Source organism: Tachyglossus aculeatus, chromosome 20 (assembly GCF_015852505.1).
Source record: "Tachyglossus aculeatus isolate mTacAcu1 chromosome 20, mTacAcu1.pri, whole genome shotgun sequence".
Taxonomy (NCBI): Eukaryota; Metazoa; Chordata; class Mammalia; order Monotremata; family Tachyglossidae; genus Tachyglossus; species Tachyglossus aculeatus.
Window position 1 is genome coordinate 15,324,360 of NC_052085.1, and position 22,484 is coordinate 15,346,843.

Sequence of the window (22,484 nt, forward strand, 5' to 3'; positions counted from 1 at the left end):
ACGAGGGGCCTAAATAAAATTGGAACCAGCTTTAATACGAAATAAAGATGTAATGGATTGTGATATCAGAAGTGAACAAAACTAAACTCAACCGTTTTTCTAATTGATTTCTGGCATTCTGATTACCCAAGAGAATTCACAGAGCATTTGCAGCCAGTAGTGAATAATAATAATAATAGTACTTGTTAAGCACTTACTATGTGCCAAGTACTGTTCTAAGCACTGGGGTAGATACAGGTTAATCAGGTTGCACACAGCCCAAAGAGGTCTCACACTCTTAATCCCCATTTTACACATGTGGTAACTGAGGCCCTGAGAAGTGAAGTGACTTTCCCAAGGTCATTCAGCAGATGAACGGTGGAGCCGAGATTCTAATCCTTCTGATTCCTAGGCCCGGGCTTTATCCACTAAACCATGCTGCTTCTAATACTGGCCGACCACAAAATCCTAAATATCATTTGGGATGGGGGTTTTATCTTCAAAATCAGAAGGAATGTCAACAAACACTTTTGAATCTCCTTGTTTAGTGTTCATTCTAAGGGAACAGCCCAAAACATTGAGTTTTAAATTCATTTTTTTTGATCCATCCTTTACAAATCTTCTGAGGTGACAGAACTAGAAATGTCTTTTTCCCTGAGCCAGGAAACTGGTTTGATCAGATGTGAGAATTCAGATTTCCCATGTCTTTTCAAGGCTTTCGAGTCGTTCTCTGGGATTTCAAGTTTGTGTGTGGGTGTGTGCATTGTGTGAACACTTCTTCAGAGTGTTCCTGGGCGTGTTTAAATGGATATGTGGCCTTGTGATAAATTACCTGTTCCTAAAATGTACTCTGAATCCTAGGTTACTGCCAGACACCCACTTGATATTGCACAATTTTTCTAACTTAGATGCTCTTTCCCCAGAATATGAAAGTGATTTAAAAAAAGGGGAGGTGGCAGAGGCAGCAATTCGTTGTCCCAACCTCTGGCGGTGAGTCAGACAGAGAAACAGTGTGGCCTAATGGAAAGAGCCTGGGACTGTCAGTTGTGTGGGGGCGGGGGGCCTGGGTTCGAATCTCAGCTCCATCATTTGCTGTGTGTGACCTTGGGTAACTTCGTGTCACTTCGCTTGTTGGCACCTGTTTCCTCATCTGTAAAACGGCGATAAACTACCTGTCCTCCCTCCTACTTAGATGGTAAACTGAAGGAGGGACTGTGTCCAACCTGATTATCTTCAATTAACCCCAGTGCTTAGGTCAGTACTTAGCACAAAGTGAGTTCTTAACAAATACTATCACTATTATTATTATTATAATTATTATAGGACTACACAATCAGTCACTTTACAGATTTAAGACACTTGGAGTGTGATCACCCAAGCCAGTTCTGAAGACTGCCAAAATGTTGCACTCCTCTATAGTACTCACTTTCAAGAAGGGAAAAGAATAAGGTACAAAAGAAAAAGAATACTTAGGATAATATGAGGAGCACAGAGGAAGAGGAGGGAGAAAAAACAAATAACAATCGTGGCTTTAGCTGGATCCTGTAAAATTCCTTCATGGGAATTTTGGGTTGCCACCCTTCAGGCAAAATGGAGACAAGTCTTCTAGCCAAGTCTTCTAAGTAGACTCCTTTTATTACTGTAGGGATGGAAAATGAAGTCCTAGGAAGTTTAAAGAAGGGATTATTCCAGTGACGGTAAATGAAATTCTTGAAAAAAAATTGTAAAACATATTATAAAATATCATATATCCTCAGGCAAGTCACAGCTTCTCCGTGCTTCGGTTTTCTTATCCGTAAAGTGGGGATTCAATACCTGATCTCCCTCTCTTCTAGACTGTTAGCCCCACTTGGGACAGGGACTAGCATCTAACCTGATTATCTTATGTCTACCCAGTGTTTAGTCCAGTGTTTAACATGGAGTAAGCGCTTAACAAATGCCATAATTAACAAATCCAAGAATTCCAACACTCACAAATTTTCAAGCCACTACTGAGATAGAAAAGGTTTTCTAAGAAGCTACAAAATGTTCAGTGCACATTATGAGTTTTCACGAACCACTTATACTAAAAGCCTTCTGCAACATTCCTTTTCTTTTCTTGCTCTCAAGAGCCGGCTAATGACTACAAAACTAAAAGCTGAATACTTTAAGTCTGTCAAACGTTCTTTTGAAGAGATCACCTTTCAAAACTCGTTTAGGCAAATTGGTTTTAAATGACATCTGTATTGAGAGAAGAGATTCAAAACACGAAAATTAGGCACTTTCAACATCTGATCATCAAATATTTTCCAAATTCTTCTTTAAATGTTGCAGGCATCTTTAATGTCTCCAAGGAGATCCCAAGTTAATTTTTCCCACTTGTAATAAGGAATTTTAGTTATTGGAAACACACATGACTGGAACTAAAGTAATACTGTCAGTTTGTCTAATAATTTGCTTGACACACTAGCAACATCTGGTATTACGAAATACATTTTGAAACTCCTAAACACCACATACAATGGACGAGGACAGTAACGTGACAAAATTTCTCATTGGTTGTCTTTCATTTACCAAACAGTCCAGGTCCCTTTTCAGACTGAGATCCCTATAATGGACCGTAGACTTGCATCATTTGGTACATAAATTAAAAACAAAACAAAACAGAAAAACAACTTACTAGCACAGACTGAGTCGTTTCGACAAACACGGTTCCAACCTACTACGCGTTAGGTTGGCATGTTATTTGTACATTCAAGCATTCTTCCTAAACCGATACACCCGGTTGGGTAGTTGCTGGATAGCTGTTTCCAAAAAGAAGGGGTACAATTCTCGAGCTGGCGTTCTCAAGACACACACACACACACATACACACAAACACACCCCCTCCACACTGCAGTGTGATTTCCCGGGCTCTGGACTGAAACCAATGACGATTTTACAGTGGCCTTTAACTTCCTCCCTTTTAACTGCGGAATTTGGTCTTGTCCGCACTGTACCTCAGACCAGCTGTGCTACTTTTAGAGGTTTCCAAGATGAAGAAACATGTCTGTCTCGGATGAATTTTGACATTCACTTGATAACGACACGCAGACCACAACAGGCTACTAAATACCACTCCATTTAGTGGCTATTACCGTTTGAGACAAATTACCCACCTCTCTCTCAGGCAACCCCTTTGTCTCATCAACTTTATAGGGACGGGTGGTCCTTAAAAGAGGATGGAGGGCGGGTGGAATTCGGAGCAGTCGCTGTCGGTGATGGGCTCTGCAAATTTTCCTGCCACCCACAAAATTCTGTCCTCCTTTCGCTGACCCGCTGTGGGGAGCTTTCGGACCAAAAAGCATTTAATGCCACGGGGGCGATTTCCTGGTCAATTGAGCTCTCTATCCCAGCCGAACGCAAACAGCACATAAGCCACTTGTGGTGTTCTAGTGTTTTCGGGACGAGTGTATTGCAGGCTAGAAGCTTCCGCTATGAAGAGTTGTTTCTTACGCTGTCCTCCGCTACCCCCGACTCTGTCGGGATTAGCTGGCCACTCTACCTAAAGAGGCTGAGGATTCACCATGAGGTCAGGCACCCTGAGTAGACTCTGGTGGGTGGTGAGGACTCTGATTCATATGACCCTGTAATTAAACGTGTCATTTCCCCAACCAAAGCAAAGCGCTATTCGCCTTGGCAGTCTTGGGAATGAGATCGACAATTCTTTCTCTGCCCGATTAGACCACAGGCCAGGTCATCTGGGCCTTTTGCGTGTGACAAACATTAATACCCGTCTGATGGAGACTAGGCGGTCTTTAAGAGAGGTCATGCCGAGTATAGCCAGCTGAGCCCTGTTTTCTAATGGTAACACTGCCAACAGCCACCAACACCAAGCTGGGCCACTAGGATTCCTCTGTAAAAGAAAAATCAAAATGCGGATTTACTCATTAGACCATAAATGGAAAGAGAGTTCTCCAAATAACCAACTTGAAACGGTGTGGCTCGGGGGAAAGAGCACAAAACTGGAGTCAGGAGACCTGGGTTTCCAACACTTGCCCGCTGTGTGACCTTGGATAAATCACTAGACTTCTCTGGGCCTCAGACCGATCTGATTATCCCAGCTCTACCTTATGCCTAGCATAATTATTAGCCCTGGACTGGTTATGAGACATAGGCGTTAAAGGCCACTCAAGTCTCATTGTTCACCATGTCCTCAAAATCCAGTAGCCAACCTTTCCCCTGGTGGCTACTTAATAATAATAATAATAATAATAATAATAATAATAATAATAATAATGATAATAATTGTGGTATTTGTTAAGTGCTTACTATGTGCCAACTCCCCTGGTTGCTTTCCCCCGTCATAAAATATTATATACCCCCTCCCTAACTCTTGCCTGCCTGCTGACCTTGGACAAGTCACTTTAATCAATCAATCAATCAATCGTATTTATTGAGCACTTACTGTGTGCAGGGCACTGTACTAAGCACTTGGGAAGTACAAGTTGGCAACATATAGAGAAAGTCCCTACCCAACAGTGGGTTCAGTTTCCTCATCTGTAAAATGGGGATTCAATGCTTTTAACGTGTATACCATCATGTAGGGGTTGTGGGGAGGAAGGAGGGTGGTTCCAAAGTACACTCCATGGAAGCCATAATGGAGTTATTACCGTTATTATTAAATACCATTATTATTATTATTATTAAAGGGGCTGAGTATGGCCATCAAGCAGCACGGCATGGCGTAGTGAATACAGCCAAAGAGTCAGAAGGTCATGGGTTCTAATCCCGGCTCCGCCACTTGTCTGCTGGGTGACCTTGGACAAGTCACTTCACTTCTCTGGGCCTCAGTTACCCCATCTGGAAAATGGGGATTGAGACTGTGAGCCCCATGTGGGACAGGGACTGTGTCCCACGAGATTTGCCTGTATCCACCCCAGTGCTTAGTACATTGCCTGGCACATAGTAAGTGCTTAACAAATGCCATAATTATTATTAATTATTATTATTATCAAGAGCATCCCTGGCACAACAGGGCAGGAAGTACCAAGGAAAAATGTACCTGCGGTTCAGATTCTTTGCCTGGCATTGGTCCAAAATGGTTCAGAATTTGCGCTTTCATGTTGTCCTTGAGAGACGTAAACCAGGAAACAGCTTGATCATAAACTGAGTCATGCAGATGGACAAGTTCCTCGTCATCTGGCCCTTCCACCTGATCAACCACAAGAAAAGTAGAGAGGGTTAGCAAAAGTGAACTTCATTTGGCATGATCTTCCTCCTTCCTGTCATTTCTAAAGGGTCTGTCTTGGCAGACTGTCAACTTCTTGAAGGCAGTGATCAGGTCTACTGCTTCTACTGTAATCAATCAATAAATGGTATTTATTGAGCACTTTCTGTGTGCAAGGCGCCCAACTAAACACTCGGAAAAGTACGATTTAACAGAGTTGGCACACACGATCCCTGCCCACCATGAGTTTACAGTCTAGATGGACAAAGAAAAACACCAACTTCCTTACTGCTCTGCAGCCTGAAGCCAACACTTAATAAAAAAAGAGGTCTACAAAATCTGGGAATACAAAAATGTCGTCCTGTAAGGTATCAGAAAAGCAGTGTGTCTCAGTGGAAAGAGCACAGGCTTGGGAGTCAGAGGTCATGGGTTCAAATCCTGCCTCCGTCACTTGTCAGCTGTGTGACTTTGGGCAAATCACTTAACTTCTCTGGGCCTCAGTTACCTCATCTGTAAAATGAGGATGAAGACCGTGAGCCCCACGTGGGACAACCTGATCACCTTGTATCCTCCCCAGCGCTTAGAACAGTGCTTTGTACATAGTAAGCGTTTAACAAATGCCACCATTATTATTATTATTTAGAATTACGACAGGTAAACAGGCTTGTAGAATTTTGAAGTCCACATTTAGTTAGTCTTCATTTTTAGTTACGTAAAGTTCACTCATTCAGTTGTATTTACTGAGGGCTTACTGTGTGCAGAACAGTGTACTGAGCGCTCGGAAGAGTACAATAGACACATTCCCTGTCCACAATGAGCTTACATCTGAAGCTGCTTTCAACAGGTCCAGAGTTATCGCTCCAAAACACTCGAATATCATTAAATTGATAGTTTTGGAAGTCTTCTGGTTAAACTTTAGAATGGATTACCTTTTTATCTTCCAGGTACTCAATGTTTGCGGTATTATACCCATCTCGCAGTCCATGACTTAAGACTTTGAACCGACTGACTCCGACTGTATCAACGATTGAACTGCCATCAGGAAAAAACCTCATGTCCCTGATCTCCAGCATGCAGCCGTAATCGGCAAACCTGGAATGAAATGGCGGGGGGGAAAAATATCACTCTGTGGCTTAGTTGAAAGAGTACAGGCCTGGGAGCCAACAGACCAGGGTTCTAATCCTGCTTCCACCACTGGTTCTTGCTCATTCATTCATTCATATTTGTTGAGCACTTACTGTGTGCAAAGCACTGTACTGAGCGCTTGGAGGAGTAACAAAATCCCGAATATGGAGGTTTCATGATGTTGCAAACGCATTCTGTTCCCCTTTCACAACAACAACAACAATAATAATAACAATGATTGCCCCTATGGACTTGGTACTGTGAGGGTGACGCCATTAGCTTCACCCCAAGAGTTTTTTGGGCAGGACGGGCAGGAAAAGGAGGGTGAAGGATAACACACTTCTGGCTTTCACAGGGAAGAGGAGAGGTCTCGGTGTGAACGGGATTTCTCTTAAGCCAGGACCCAGCGGGGAGGAGCCACCGGTTATTATCTCATTATCAACCAGAAGTTGACAGCGAAGAATTCCTGGTTCCTACAATCCCCCCATCAAAATGCTGGAAGTCAAAGCCCTGCACAATTGCAGTTCTTTCATTGGCAAGTGCAAGATAATGCAAAGAAGGCTCAAGCTCTTTAGGAGAGAATTATCTATTTCAAAAAGCTGAAGACGCGTGCGGTTCCTTACCCTTTGAGTTCGTCCGCCAAACACATGCCGAACCGTTTGGTGCCGGTCTCCATGCATCTTCTCATCATTAGGCGATATCGAGGCTCGAAGACGTGAAGCGGACAAGGATTGTAGGGAAAGCCACGGTGCACACGAAGATGGGAACATCTTTAGTCAAACTAAAAAGCAGAGTTTAAGTTAGGTGAATATTTGGAATATGTTCTGCTCAACGGCTACGGGTAATACAAGAGAAGGAGAATGAAACTTTAGCTGGTCTTCTTTTATTCAAACCACGGAGTTCTGACACCCTTAAAGTTGGCCTACCGGAGATCAAAAGGTGAGTCGATTACAGAGGGCCTCGCTAGCCAACTGGAAATTTGGCACTTGCCCATTACTGGCCTATGGCTCCCCAAAGTCTCCCGCTTGGGCACATTACTTGATAACGATAACGGAAAAGGAAGTTCTGACTATAAAAGTCCAAACTAGAGCAGGTTGCACAATCTGCTTCTCTAGGGAGAGTCCTCAACAGGCAGAAAACATGGACCTACAGTTATAAAAATTGGATGTAAAAGGAGAGTCCTACATGGGTTTGTGGGTCTCTAGTCCAACCGGCCCATGGGTTGGGTGATACTGGGTGGATGGGTGGGTGGGGGGTTATTCACCTGCTGGGACCTCCCCCCTTCCCCCCCCAATTTCAGGAGAGGCTGGGCCACAAAATGACAGCTCAGATGTTGCCAAACCCTTGGATTTATACCCTTTATAATAATGATGGCATTTGTTTGTTTGTTTGTTTATACCCTTTAATCACGCCAGCCTCAGCCCCACAGGATTTATGTACATTCTGCCATTTATTTCAATGCCCATCTCCTGCTCTAGACCGTAAGCTCCTTGTGGACAGAGAACGTGTCTACCAACCCCTTTATAATGTACTCTCCCAAGTGCTTAGTACAGTGCTCTGCGCCCAGGAAGCCCTCCATAAATACAACTGATGGATTGATTGATTGATCTAGAAAAGAGAGGAAGGGACATTTCAGATTTCAATGCCAACAAAGAACAAGTATTCAGGAAACACTAAGTGTTTTCATCATCAGTCAGGTATACTGAGTGCTTACTGTGTGCAGAGCACCGTACTAAGCTTTTTCCACATTAAATGGTGACAGTGAGTAAAATCACTACCACTTTGAGGCAGGTGCCTCTCCCACATCTACTTCATTAGCTCTGACATCCCTGGAATGTTGAATCTCCTCCTACTTCCAGGATAACTACACAGCTATCCCAGCGGGTACCAGGAGCTTAAACTATCCAAAACTGAACTCCTCATCTTTCCTCCCAAATTTTCTCCTCCTCCAAACATTCCCATCACGATTCACCATCCTCTAGGTCGCTGAATCCTCCCAGTCTTTCAACCCCCATATTCAGTCTATCGCCAAATTTGTTAGGTTTTTTTCCTCCCTCTCTTCTCCAACCAAACATCCACTATGCTAATCTAGGCATTTGTCATATCCTGGCTTGACTACTACGTAACAACAATAATAATCATTATTATGGTATTTGTTAAGCGCTTACTATGTGCCAGGAACTGTAATAAGCGCTGGGGGGGATAAAGCAAATAGGGCTGTGAGCCCACGTGGGGCTCACAGTCTCAATCCCCATTTTACAGATGAGGTCACTGAAGCCCAGAGAAGTGAAGTAACTTGCCCAAGGTCACACAGCAGACAGGTGGCGAAGCTGGGATTAGAACCCATGACCTTCTAAACTTCCAGGCCCAAATCTATACACTAAGCATCAGTATCCTCCCTGCTTCCACCCACGCTTACCTCTCTCCAGTTTATACTTCACTCTGCTGCCCTGATCATTTTTCAAAAACTTCGTTCTGCACTCACTTCTCCACTACTCGAAAACCTCCAGTTGGTTACCCATTCTTCACCACGAAAAGCAGAAACTCCTACCCCTTGACTTTAGGGCACTCATTCCTACTTATCCACTTTCCTCTCCCATTACATCCCAGCTTGCACTCTTTGCTCTTCCCAAGCTAAGCTAATCACACAGTTAACGCTCAATAAATACGACTGAATGAATGAATGAATAATCAGTGTACCTCTTTCTCGTCTTTCCTACTGCCAATGTCTTGCCTGAGAGCTATACCTTCCCTGGAACATTCTCCCCTTCCAAACCCGACAGAGCACAGATCTTCCCAACTTCAAAGCCCTTCCCAGACTAATTTCCACCCTCCTCCGGTTATAACCCCTCAACTGCCACTTCAGGACATCTGTGCCATCTGAGCTATTTTATCCATTTTATTTTAGTGTCTCTCTTCCCCACTAGATTGTAAGCTCCCAAATATTACTACACTCTACCAAGCACTCGGCATGGTGCTCTTTACCCAGTAGGTGCTTGAAATACTAATGATTCACTAAGTCATTAAAATATTTCTTACTTTTCTTTGCTATGAGCAATGAATGTTTTTTTTTGAAGACAGGAACTGTTTAATTTAACGTAAGCGTTTTGTCTCCGAACTGAAGACCAGACTTGGGGGACATCAGACTTACTCGGACAACTCCTTTATCTCGTCATCATAAACTTTCTTCCTTTCAGATAACTCCTCTGGCAAATACCGAATGATTAATTCTTCAGTCAGAATGGTCTTTTTATAACTTCTGTTAGCCAAAACCTACAACAGAAAACAACCACAGTGTGTACTGAACATCAACCATTCAAGTTCAATAAAAGTAAATGTATTCACTGTATGCCATGATTATGATTTTAAGGCTTCATCTTTCAGTCTCAATAAAACCAACTGAAGACCGCTTTGAAGATCCGCTGGAGAGATGCTTAGTAAGTCTCCAGGGGGAAAAAAAATAAAACTGGTGGGAAAGGTGTCTGTGATCCTTAAAAGTCCCCAGTCAGAACAAGCCATTAAAATGGTGGACTCCGCTGGCCGCCAATGAGTGATCCAATACCAAAGCTCTGCTTCCTTCTCCAATTACAGGCCATTACAATCAATCAATCAATCGTATTTATTGAGTGCTTACTGGGTGCAGAGCACTGTACTAAGCGCTTGGGAAGTACAAGTTGGCAACGTATAGAGACGGTCCCTACCCAACAGTGGGCTCACAGTCTAGAAAGTGGGCTCACAGTACAGGTGAGAAGCAGCATGGCTTAGCGGGAAGAGCCCGGGCTTGGGAGTCAGAGGACGTGGGTTCTAATCCCGGCTCCGCCACTTTTCTGTTGTGTGACCAAGCCACTTCACTTCTCTGTGCCTCCTCTTGTAAAATGGGGATTAAGACTGAGAGCCCCAAGTGGGATAACCTCATTACCTTGTACCTATGCCAGCTCTTAGAACAGTGCTTGGCACAACGTAAGTGCTTAAGAAATACCAAATACCATAATTATTATGTAGTGGAAGATCCCAAAAGTATTTGCCTGGGTGAATAAGCAGCCCTGGAACAGATGAATGCAGCAGACTTGCCCCAACCCTGCTAGCACTAGCGAGCCCTCTAGACTGTAAGCTCATTGCGGACAGGGAATGTGTCTGTTTATTACTATACTGTCCTTTCCCAAGTGCTCAGTACAGTGCTCTGCATACAGTAAATATGGCTGAACGAGTGAATGAATCACTTGAGCTCCCTCTGATGACAATCGCAGGCTGGGTGATGTCAATCAGACTGGGTTTTCATCGCTCAGAAAATAGCCAGGGACGGCAGGAGAAGGGATGGAGCCAAGCTCCTCGCTCTCGCCTGCTGCTGCGGGGTGGAGGCCTGGCCCCAGAAAAAGAATCTTCCCTGCTGGAGATGGGAGGAACCATCCAGAAGGTGGGATTGGGGGCGGGACAGGGAGCAGGGAAGAAGGGGGCATAGAAGAGGAGTAATAGTAGCCATCCAGATCTGCTTTGTTGCACTTTGGGGATCTGACATTGGGGCTTACTCTGAATATTGTGGGTATCGCGTTAGAAAACTGCGATCATTCTTGTGGAGCTCCTCACTCCACTGCTGAGCTCGTTGTGGGCAGTGCTGTTATATTGTACTCCCCCAAGCACATTGCTCTGCACACATTAGTGCTCACTGACAATCACTTAACTTCTTTGGGCCTCAGTTTCCTCATCTGCAAAACGGGGATAAAATATCTGCCCTCCATTCCTCTTGAACTGTGAGCTCTAGGTCGGGCTGGGGCTCTCCAATCTGATTTTCTTGTCTCTAATCTGTGCTTGGCTCAGAGTACCTGCTAAGTAAATATCATCATTATTCACTTATCTATGCATTCATTTTGCCTTTCTCTTCCAACGGCCTTTTAGACTGTGAGCCCACTGTTGGGTAGGGACTGTCTCTATATGTTGCCAACTTGTACTTCCCAAGTGCTTAGTACAGTGCTCTGCATACAGTAAGCGCTCAATAAATACGATTGATTGATTGATCATTATTGATTATTACCGCCATCTGTACTGTACTCATGCTGCGTCAGTTTAGCTATAGTCTCCCTAAAGCTCATTTTGGACAGAAGACATGTCTACCAACTCTGTACAACACTCTCCTAAATGCTTAGTACAGTGCCCTACACACAGAAAGCGCTCAATAAATGCCATTAATGGATCGATAAGCTAGAACCCCAGAATCCCTATTGTTCTAGGATAAGAAATTTAGATTTTTTTAGTGGCTGTGCATCGTCATATCAATCAATTATATTTACTGGGCACTTACTGTGCGTAGGGCACTGTACTAAGCACTTGGGAGAGTATAATTTAACAGAGTTGGTAGACACATTCCCTGCCATAGAACAGAGGCAGAAGAGGCAGCACCGTAGCTCAATTTAGATGGCTAATTCATTTAATCGTATTTATCGGGAACTTACTGTGTGCAAAACACTGTACTAAGCACTTGATGTGGGGCAGGACTGTGTCCAACCTGATTATCTTAAATCTATCCCAGTGCCTGAACATAGTAAGTACTTAAGAAAGACCACAATTGTCATTAATCCACTTGTTTTTACTGCAGAAGGGAATTGAGACTTAAAACTATAGACAGAAATTCATGACTCAATTTTTAAATGCTTATTTTAACAGTGCACTTCTCCATTCTTCTATGTAATTTACTATCAAATGTGGGGCAAATTCTAATTATTGGTTAACCTAAATTTTCACTGACACAGAGTTTTAGTGGCACTGGTTTAAACTCACTGGCAAGAAAATGAAGACCCTCTGAATCTGGGTAGGACTGTTTGAGGGGACTGGTCAAGGAACATACTTTAGAAATGTAAATTGTTGACCTTACTTCAGAAAGATTCTCTTTGCAAAGAGGGCAATCCGGGGAGTGGTCTAGGCAACGCTCGAGACATTTTTGGCAGAATGTATGACCGCATGGTGTGGTAACAGGCTCATAGAATAACCTACAGAGTCAGAAAAAGGAAAAGTGTCTCATGTAGAAACCAAAAACGCTTCAAATATCCAAAAATGTCAACACGCATCTCTCCAGCTCTCTAACAAGGGTTTCCTGTTTCTGCTCTTATCTCTCCCGTTCATTCGTAAACAGTTCTATTTTAGTTTGTCCTTGTTCCACTCTTATTCCAAGATCCTGAAGAGTTGTTTAACTAAACAAAACCTATTAGTAAATTGGGCAAATTCATCATTTAACTGATCCGATAACCTGAGGTAATCTCCCAAGAGCTTAGTACAGTGTTCTGCATGCACGAAAGGTTCAGGAAATACACCACTGACTGACTGATTAAATAGGAAAGGGTATTTGTTTTTCCCAAGCTAACACGAATGGAATCCAGAACAGTAACGACTGCCTGCCGTAAAATACAACATATTTTCCTGTTACAACTCAGGATAAGGAAGACTGCCCCTTTCTAACGTTCTGTGCCTCCTTACCTCAAGCAAAGGGAACATTCAAAGTCAGAAGCATCTACCAAGAATTGCGGATTCCAAATTTGGGACCGGCAGAAATCACGGGAAACGAATCCCCAGCTAAGGGGAAAAATGTTTTCAAGAAGCCCGTTTGTAAACATGTAAATAAACTGCACTTGAATGATGTCATACAATAAACAGATGTCTTAATTGGGAGAATGCTATTATATAAATCTAACAAATACAGTAACAAGTTTTGGGAAAGAGCTGCCAACGTTTTCTCCACTTAAGTTTATAAGGGCGTTCTTTGGAATACGTATGAGCATCAAAGTGACTCATCCAGTACAAAGCCGGAACTTGAAATCAGCTCCTATAGACAGTACCCCCTTTGGATTATTATTATTAATCACGACCTCAATTTCGGCTCACAATCGCACCCTGACGACCGCTGTCCCTCTTCTCGTCCAATGTCCGACCACTGTCCCTTTCTATTGTCCGATGTCTGCCGCCTTCTTGGCTCCACCCTCATCGTGTCCACTGAAAAGTTTGACCATTTGACTGAGTTCAACTTTAAAGAGTAACTATTAGTCAGCAGTCTCCCAGGGACTGTCTCCAACCTGATTATATATATACATATACATATATGTATGTATGTTTGTACACATTTATTACTCTGTTTATTTATTTATTTATTTTACTTGTACCTATCTATTCTATTTATTTTATTTTGTTAGTATGCTTGGTTTTGTTCTCTGTCTCCCCCTTCTAGACTGTGAGCCCACTGTTGGGTAGGGACTGTCTCTATATGTTTCCAGCTTGTACTTCCCAAGCGCTTAGTACAGTGCTCTGCACACAGTACACGCTCAATAAACATGATTGATTGATTGATTATCTCGTATTTACTATAGCAACTAGTACAGTGCTTGGCACATTGTAAGTGCTTAATAGATACCAGACTTATCATTGCTATTACTATTAAGTCCAGTATTTTTTCCACCTCTGTAAGAGAGAACATCTAGAGTATTGTGAGACCTCTCATGTATGTCACATGGAATAGAGGACACAGACCTTCCTTGGGGATTTTATTTGGGATGTCTGAGTTCTGCACATCCTCTGAATCACTGGTGAAGTCTCTCTTTAACTGAGAACTGGCAAACCTGGAAGGAACTGTTTTCAAAGTCTTTGGAGCATCTTCAAAACGTAGATTCACATCGTGTGAATCAGTGCTTTGAAAAACGTCGGACTCTAGGGATGGAGTTTTGGTTGGTCTGAATGCAGAATCCTGAAAATGAAAGAGAGAGAGAGAGATACAGTGTAAGGAAAACGAGGTTGCTGTCTGTTCCTCATCGTACAGCTCTCCAAGGAGAATGTCTGTAATGTCTGTAATGTCTGTCTCCCCCTCTAGACCTGGACTCCTTCAAGTGCTCTGCACATAGTCAGTCAGTCAATCGTATTTTGTGAACACTTACTGCGTGCAGGGCACTGTATTAAGCGTTTGGGAGAGTACGATAAAACAATAAAACAGAAACAGTCCCTGCCCACAGTGAGGCTAGTAAGTGCTCACTAAGTATCATGGACTGATTGAGAATTACGAGGAGGTCGTGGGGTTCAGAGACAGGGAGGATGGCAGCGTTGTCAGCGTTGCTGGGAAAGTAGTCACTGATGACTTCCCCCTGGTCAAATCTAACGGGCTCTGTTCGGTCCTAGTCCTCCTTGCGGTCTTGCCCTCTTTGGTACTGTGACCCCGTCCCTTCTCCTGGAAACGCTATCTCCGCCTTTGGTTTTTACTCACGCAGCTCCCCCCTTGGTTCGCGTCCTACTTCTCTGGTGGCTCCCCCGCCTCTTTCACTGCCTCCTCTTTGGCTTCTCATCCCCTAATTGGGGGTGTTTCTCAAGGCTCTCAATTCTTCTCACTTTCCACTAACTCCCTAGGGGAGCACACTGGCTTCATTCATTCAATCGTATTTATTGAGCGCTTACCGCGTGCAGAGCACTGTACTAAGTGCTTGGAAAGTACAATTCAGCAACAAATAAAGACCATCCCTACCCAACAACGGTCTCCCAGTCCAGAGCACCGTACTAAGCGATTGGAAATGGCTTCCGGGGCTTCGATTACCAGCTCTGTCCGCATGAGTCGCAAATTTATCCCGCTCTCCGTGACCTCCTCTGCCAGCAACTTGGGCACAACATCTCAAGTCTGAACTCATCTTCAAACACAGCTGACGCCACATCCTCCCTGTCTCCTCTTCCCTTGAGCCTCTCCCTCCATTCCTTGCAGATGTTGGGAGTTTTTCCCTCTCCCTTAGACTGGGAACCCCATGTAGGTGAGGGAGTGAGTCCGATCTGATTACCTCTAATCCATCCCGGCACTTAGCACAGTGCATGAGCACAGAGTGAGCCCTTACCAAAGACCACAGTTATTATTACTATCACTATTACAAGGCATCTCAAATAGATTGGCCTCTATAAATATAAATTGAATACGGCTCAGGAGGAGTTGCTCTTCTTTCTCTTGAATCCAGACCTCCAATCATTATCAGCATCATCTTCAATGGTATTTATCGAATGCTTACCATGCGCAGAGCACTGTACTAAGCGCTTGCAAGAGTACAATAAATATAACAGAGTTGGCAAGCATATTCCCCACCCACAACGAGCTTAAAGTCTAGGGGGAGATCGGCATTATTATAAATTAATTAGAATCTATAACAAAGATACGAACATAAGTGTTGCGGGGTTGAGGAGGGGGTGAACAGAGTGTCTGGCACATTGTAAGTGCTTAACAAATACCATAATTATCATTCCAGCAACTGGCTGCCACGGTCCTCAGAGGGCACAGATTTGGGGGTTCGAGAAGGTTTCACAACCTTGTATAGGCCCAAGTGCATGGCACACAGTGTAAGTGCTCAACAAATAAAACAATACTTCCCACCAACCGTGCTCTGTGGGAACACACCTCGCCCTGTGCTCCCTCTTCATTTCCAAACCCACAGATTAGACTTATTTCAGAACTGAGGGTGGATGAAGGTGTGGATCTTTCATAAATTTCAGAAAGTGGGTTGATGCAATTACTGGGCTTGGTTGGGAAGGGAAAAAGAAGAGGGCAAGGTAAAGTACAGTGCTAAGTGAACTTGCCAAGCAGCATTTGTTTGAATGTCTGATGGTAAATTATAACCTGTCTATGTTTGTCTCCCCCAGTCCTGCCCGGAATGTGACCTCTTTGTGGGAAACAATGTCTTTCGTTTGATTTTCCTATGTACTTTCCCAAACCCCTGTTAATGAGCACTATAGTCACTCAGTGAATGCTGGGGACGAAGATGACATTGATATAGGTGTTTAATCAATTCTCTAATGTTTTACTGTCCGAAAAGCTTGGCTGTCTTGAATTGTAAACCTAAATCTGTCTCTCTGACATAATAATAATAACGATGGCATTTAATAAGTGCTTACTATATGCAAAGCACTGTTCTAAGCGCTGGGGAGGTTACAAGGTGATCAGATTGTCCCACGAGGGGCTCACAGTCTTCGTGCCCATTTTACAGATGAGGTAACTGAGGCCCAGAGAAGTTAAGTGACTTGCCCAAAGTCACACAGCTGACAATTGGCGGAGCCGGGATTTGAACCCATGACCTCTGACTCCAAAGCCCGGCCTCTTTCCACTGAGCCACACTGCTTCGCATGCTCTGACATGCTCTGTGCAACACGGCAAGGCACGGAACACCACTAACACCAAACCCTCTAGACTGTAAGCTCATTGTGGACAGGGAATTGTGTCTGTTTATTGCTCTATTGTACTTTCCCAGGCGCTTAGTACAGTGCTGTGCACACAGTAAGTGCTCAATAAATACAACTGACTGTCAGACCGCTAGGGTAGTGTTTTAGATGACAATGACTTCTCAGACCTTAACTGCATTTCCTGCATCTCTAGGCCCGGTTTTTAGCTTTCTTACGAATGAATAAAATATCAGTAAGAAACATCATCTTCAGAACTGAAAGACAGTTATACATAGGTCCAGAAGATTATATTTTCTCGTCCCAGATCAGTAGGTCGCTTACCTTAGACAACAGGGGTTCACTTTGACAGACAGCATCAGCATCGCGGAGGGCTTCTTTATAATTTTTCATGACTGTGCATAATTCTGATCGCTGTACTAATAACAAGTAGTTGTGAGGCGCTGGAACAGAAGAGTTAAAAAAGAAACAGTGAAAATTACTAAATCTATAATGAGGAATCTTATTCTCCATCAAAGAAAGATTGCCTAGAAAGTAAGTATTTTTATGACAGTTAAATGTAATCCTCTTCTCCAGCTCGCAATTAAATTTGCTTTGTGTCATGTAATTTTGCATATTCTGACTAAAATAAATCCATCTGATTGCAGCTTCCTTTGAGACACCCTAAAACAGGATTTTCAAGACTTCAAAAGCATAAAAAGGATTGCTGTTGAAAGGCAAAGAAAGAATAACCTGTACACACCTTGGCTAAAATAATCTCCAACAGTAAATTGCAAAATTACTTAGTTGCGGGATCAGCTTTTTAAGAAAGCTCCCTCGTGCAAACAGGAGAAGAGATAAAAAGAGAAGAGAAGGCAGGAAGTAAATATCTGTCTTGGGATTTTTAAGAAAATTAAACTCCAATTCATTTTCTTGCTAAAAACGAAGAGTGGCTTTTGACTTACAGATAAACTTTGCCATGTATGCTCTGGACAAAGACTCTTGATTAAGGAGAAAAATTTGAAAATATCTTTCCTACATTCCAGTTCTGCGCTCACCAGGTTTCATCTAAAAATTCATGGCCTTATTAATAATATGTGGATAAAATAACTAATTTCTCCCCGCCAAAATCCAACTGAGCCAATTACCTGAAATCTGACACAGCCCAAACAACAGTCTTATAGAAGAGAGACTATCAAGTATCTAGATGAAATAACCGACTTTTTAAGCGATGACAGTGTATCATCTTAAAATGCCTGTATCTGTTTCCCTATAATAACTGTTTCTTCCAATGCCACATCATGCTGTATCTGAACAGATGCCTGTGGTCAGAAAATCGTTCCTTCGTCTGGCGGGCACGTTCTACTCTAAACGGCCGACAATAACACATGTTATGGCAGAACTGAGTGTACTGAGAATTCATCAGCAATGCTGTCTTGGTAGACCTCAAATAAAGCTCATAATAACTGTTGTATTTGTTAAGTGCTATGTGCTAGGCACTGTAGTAAGAGCTGGGGTGGATACAAGCTGTCAAAGTGTTTCAAATCATCTGCAGAGAAGTAGTGTGCACACAGACTTCTTGCGAAGCAGGATTAAAAGAAAGAGTAGTAAGGGGAAAGGGGTGAGGTCCTTCATTTATACCGGGAAAAAGTCTTCAAAAACAGTGCCAGTATTGTGTAAAGGATACTGAAGCGAACAGGAGAGATGGAACTAATTAGCTGAATTGCTCCCAGAGCTAAAAGTAGGACAAGGGGTTCTAATCCCAGCCCCACCACCTGTCTGCTGTGTGACCTCGGGCAAGTCATCATCATCATCAATCGTATTTATTGAGCGCTTACTGTGTGCAGAGCACTGTACTAAGCGCTTGGGAAGTACAAATTGGCAACATATAGAGACAGTCCCTGCCCAACAGTGGGCTCACAGTCTAAAAGGGGGAGACAGAGAACAAAACCAAACATACTAACAAAATAAAATAAACAGAATAGATATGTACAAGTAAAATAAATAAATAAATAGAGTAATAAATATGTACAAACATATATACATATATACAGGTGCTGTGGGGAAGGGAAGGAGGTAAGATTGGGGGGATGGAGAGGGGGACGAGGGGGAGAGGAGGGAAGGGGCTCAGTCTGGGAAGGCCTCCTGGAGGAGGTGAGCTCTCAGTAGGGCCTTGAAGGGAGGAAGAGAGCTGGGCCTTAGTTCCCTCATCTGTAAAATGGAGATTAAGACCACTAGCCCCACGGAGGACACGGACTGTGTCCAACCTGATTAGCTTGTACGTGCCTCAGTGCTTAGTACAGTGACTGGCACCTAGTAAGGGCTTAACAAATACCATTTTAAAAAAATGACGTAAGAGGGCAGGGACCCACAAGGTTTTGTTTTTCCCATTTTGGAAGCAGCATGGCCTAGTGATTAGAACAGTGCCCAGCGCTTAGAGCAGTGCCCAGCGCTTAGAACAGTGCTTTGCACATAGTAAGCGCTTAATAAATGCCATCATTATTATTATTATTATTATTATTATTAGTGAAAAGAGCACGAGCCTGAGAGTCAGAGGACCTGGGTTCTAACTCCGGCTATGCCACTTTTCTGCTTCACAGATCACTTCACTTCTTTATGCCTCGGTTAGCTCACCTGTTAAATGAGCATTAAATCTTAATCCCTCCTTTTTGGACTGGGAGCCCCCTGTGGGACAGGGACTGTCTGCTAACCTGATTACAGTCTTCCAGACTATAAACTCCTCTAGGCTGTAAGCTTATTGTGGGCAGGGAACCACTGGTCAAAATGGACGGAAAAACAGAAAACAATAAGGACTGTCCCGTGGCAGTGAAACCTGAGTCAACTCCCAATAAAGGGTAGCCACTTTCTACCAAAGTCAATGCACTATCAGCTCCTCTGATTACCAGTTAATCATAAGAGAGAAAGAGGGTCTACTTTCAATGAGCAATTAAGGTAATTGCTCTGTTTTAAGGTAAAACTCTGCTTTATTGAACTCTCCCAACGACTTAGTACATTGCTTTGCACACAGAAAGCATTCAATAAATGTGATTATCTTACATAACCCCAGTGCTCAGTACAGTCCTTGACACAGGTGGACCTGGGAGAAAAATGAACCACTGTGGGCAAGGAAGGTGTCTACCAACTCTGCTGTATTGTAATCTTCCAAGCACTTAGTAAAATGCTCTGCACACAGTAAGCGCTCAAAAAAAACACAAACCATTGACTGATTTTTTTTTATATAGTATTAAGTGCATACTATGTGCCAGGCACTGTACTAAGCACCTGGGTAGATATGAGCTAATCACATTGGACAGGGTCCATGTCCCATGTGGGGTTTGCAGTCTTCATCCCCATTTTCCAGATGAGGTAACTGATGCCCAGAGAAGTGAAGTGGCTTACCCAAGGTCACACAGCAGAAAAGTGATGGAGCTGAGATTAGAACCCAGATCCTTCTGGCTCCCAGGTCTGTGCTCTAAACACTAGGCCACGCTGCTTCTCCTTTTACTAGGAAAAGTGCATTTCCGAACCAAAGCTGGACATCCTATTGACACAAAGTTCAAGAACAACAAGGGGACGAAAATGGACAGGGGAGGAACCTATTTTCTGTGAAGCTTTCTGAGAATAATCACGTTCAATCGTATTGACTTTGTGCAAAGTCATGGGTTCTAATCCCAGTTCTGCCACTTGTCTACTGTGTGACCTTGGTCAAGTCACTTCACTTCTCTGGGACTGAGAACAATAGGCAGACAAATTTCCTGCCCTCAGCGAGCTTATAGTCTTGGGGGGGAGACAAGCATCAGTAAAAACAAATAAATAAATTACAGATATGGACATAAGTGCTGCGAGGCCCAGAACCACGGGTCAAAATGGACGGAAAAACAGAAAACAATAACGACTGTCATGTGGCAGTGAAACCTGAGTCTCAGAAACTTGAGGCAACTCCCAATAAAGGGTAGCCACTTTCTACCAAAGTCAATGCACTATCAGCTCCTCTCATTACCATGTAATCATAAGAGAGAAAGAGGGTCTACTTTCAATGAGCAATTAAGGTAAAAGTCAAGTAAACCTCACCACGGTCAGAGAAACAGCTCAATCAGGACTGTTTTTGGAGGCACCAGACAGGGAGGCAAACAAATTAGGTTTCTATTCCCAGCTCCGTAGCCAACCCACTTTATAATTTTAGGCAAGGCGTAAACTCCAGTCTTCGTTTATCCACCTTCGAAAAGAGGCAAGAATAAAACGACCCACCTAACTCACTTAGCACTCTCGAAGTACATTATGTATAATATTATGTATTATGAACGTATCTGTAATTTATGTACCCACCTGTAATTTCTTTGCAGTGTAGCTCAGCGGAATGAGAACGGGCTTGGGAATCAGAAGACGTGGGTTCTAATCCTGGCTCTGCCATCATCATCATCATCAATCGTATTTATTGAGCGCTTACTATGTGCAGAGCACTGTACTAAGCGCTTGGGAAGTACAAATTGGCAACACATAGAGACGGTCCCTACCCAACAGTGGGCTCACAGTCTAAAAGGGGGAGACAGAGAACGAAACCAAACATACCAACAAATAAAATAAATAGGATAGATATGTACAAGTAAAATAAATAAATAAATAAATAAATAAATAAATAGAGTAATAAATATGTACAACCATATATACATATATACAGGTGCTGTGGGGAAGGGAAGGAGGTAAGATGGGGGGTTGGAGAGGGGGACGAGGGGGAGAGGAAGGAGCAGTGAGCAGGCTGGATCTAGGCCCCACACGGTCTGCTGACCCTACAAAATCAGGGCACAGGGACCCCTGGGGGGGGCTCCCCGATGCCCGGGGCAGTTTAAACCCTCCACCCCACCAAGAGGAAAAAATCAAAACCAACCTACCTCTTGCTAGCAGCCCTGAGCCTCTCTGTTGCTGGGGCTCTGGGTTTCAAGGTGGCTTCTCCCTCCCTCTAAAATCGTGAGCCTTGGGTAACCATCCTCAACGGGGTACTCATTAAGCTTTTAGCAGGTGCCAAGCACTGTACTAAGCACTGGGGTAGATGTGAGATAGGCTGGACAGAGTCCCGGGGCTGCTCCCCGTCTAAGGGAGAGGAAGGACTGGTATTTAATCCCCATTTTACAGATGGGGAAACCGTGGCACGGAGAAGAAAGTGTCTTGACCAAAGCCTTTCCGTAGGCAAGCGTGACAGCGAGAGTTGCCGACCCTCTGCCAGAAAACAGTAGGAGCTCTGCCCCCCATGCGCACGCCTGTGGTGTGCACTGCATGGGCCTCCGGTGAGTGTGCACGCATGAACCCGATGCCGAGGCCTTGCCCACATGTGTATATGCGTGTATGTACCTATGTGAGTGTCCTTGTGAACGAGGTCTGGGCCTCTGGTGAATGTGTGGGCAGAGGTGCACGTGTGGATGAGTGTCCTTGGGGATCTGTTCTGCAAAGCAGCGTGGCTTCGTGGAAGGAGGACAGGGCTAGAAGTCAGAAGACCTGGGTTCTAATCCTGGCTCTGACAGTTGCCTGCTGTGTGACCTCGGGCAAGTCACTTAAATTCTCGGTGCCTCAGTTTCCTCATCTGTAAAACTGGGAAATTCAATATCAGTGACTGACTCGTGGTATTTGTTAAGCGCTTACTGTGTGTCAAGCGCGGTTCTACGCGCTGGGGTGCCATCCTAGTTAATTGGGTCGAACGCGGTCCCTGACCCACATGGGGCTCAGGGCCAAAGCAGGAGGGAGAACGGGTTTTGAATCCCCATTTGACAGTTGAGGAAACAGAGGCACAGAGAAGTTAAGAGACTTGCCCAAAGTCACACAGCAGGCAACTGTCAGAGTCAGGACTTGAACCCGGGTCTTCTGACTGTGCTCCTTCCACTAGGCCACGCTGCTTCTCACGACAGATCCCCAGACCCCCATCCACATCCCCATCCTTCCTCCTCCTTAGATTGTAAGCCCTAGGCAAGACAGGGTCTGTTCTGACCTGATTAATAATAATAATAATGTTGGTATTTGTTAAGCGCTTACTATATGCAAAGCGCTGTTC

At 43.8% G+C, this 22,484-nt stretch overlaps 1 protein-coding gene across 1 annotated transcript; it reads right to left on the bottom strand.

Moving 5' to 3' along the window:
• Nucleotides 1-3,694: 3,694 nt before the first annotated feature.
• LONRF2 (LON peptidase N-terminal domain and ring finger 2) lies at nucleotides 3,695-16,858 on the bottom strand. Its single transcript, XM_038761649.1, is given in 12 exon segments — nucleotides 3,695-3,853; nucleotides 5,003-5,152; nucleotides 6,097-6,259; nucleotides 6,916-7,024; nucleotides 7,027-7,073; nucleotides 9,444-9,565; nucleotides 12,159-12,273; nucleotides 12,758-12,812; nucleotides 12,815-12,853; nucleotides 13,802-14,015; nucleotides 14,814-14,909; nucleotides 16,790-16,858. Coding segments are annotated over 12 exon segments (1,338 nt in total).
• Between the last annotated feature and the right edge of the window lie 5,626 nt (nucleotides 16,859-22,484).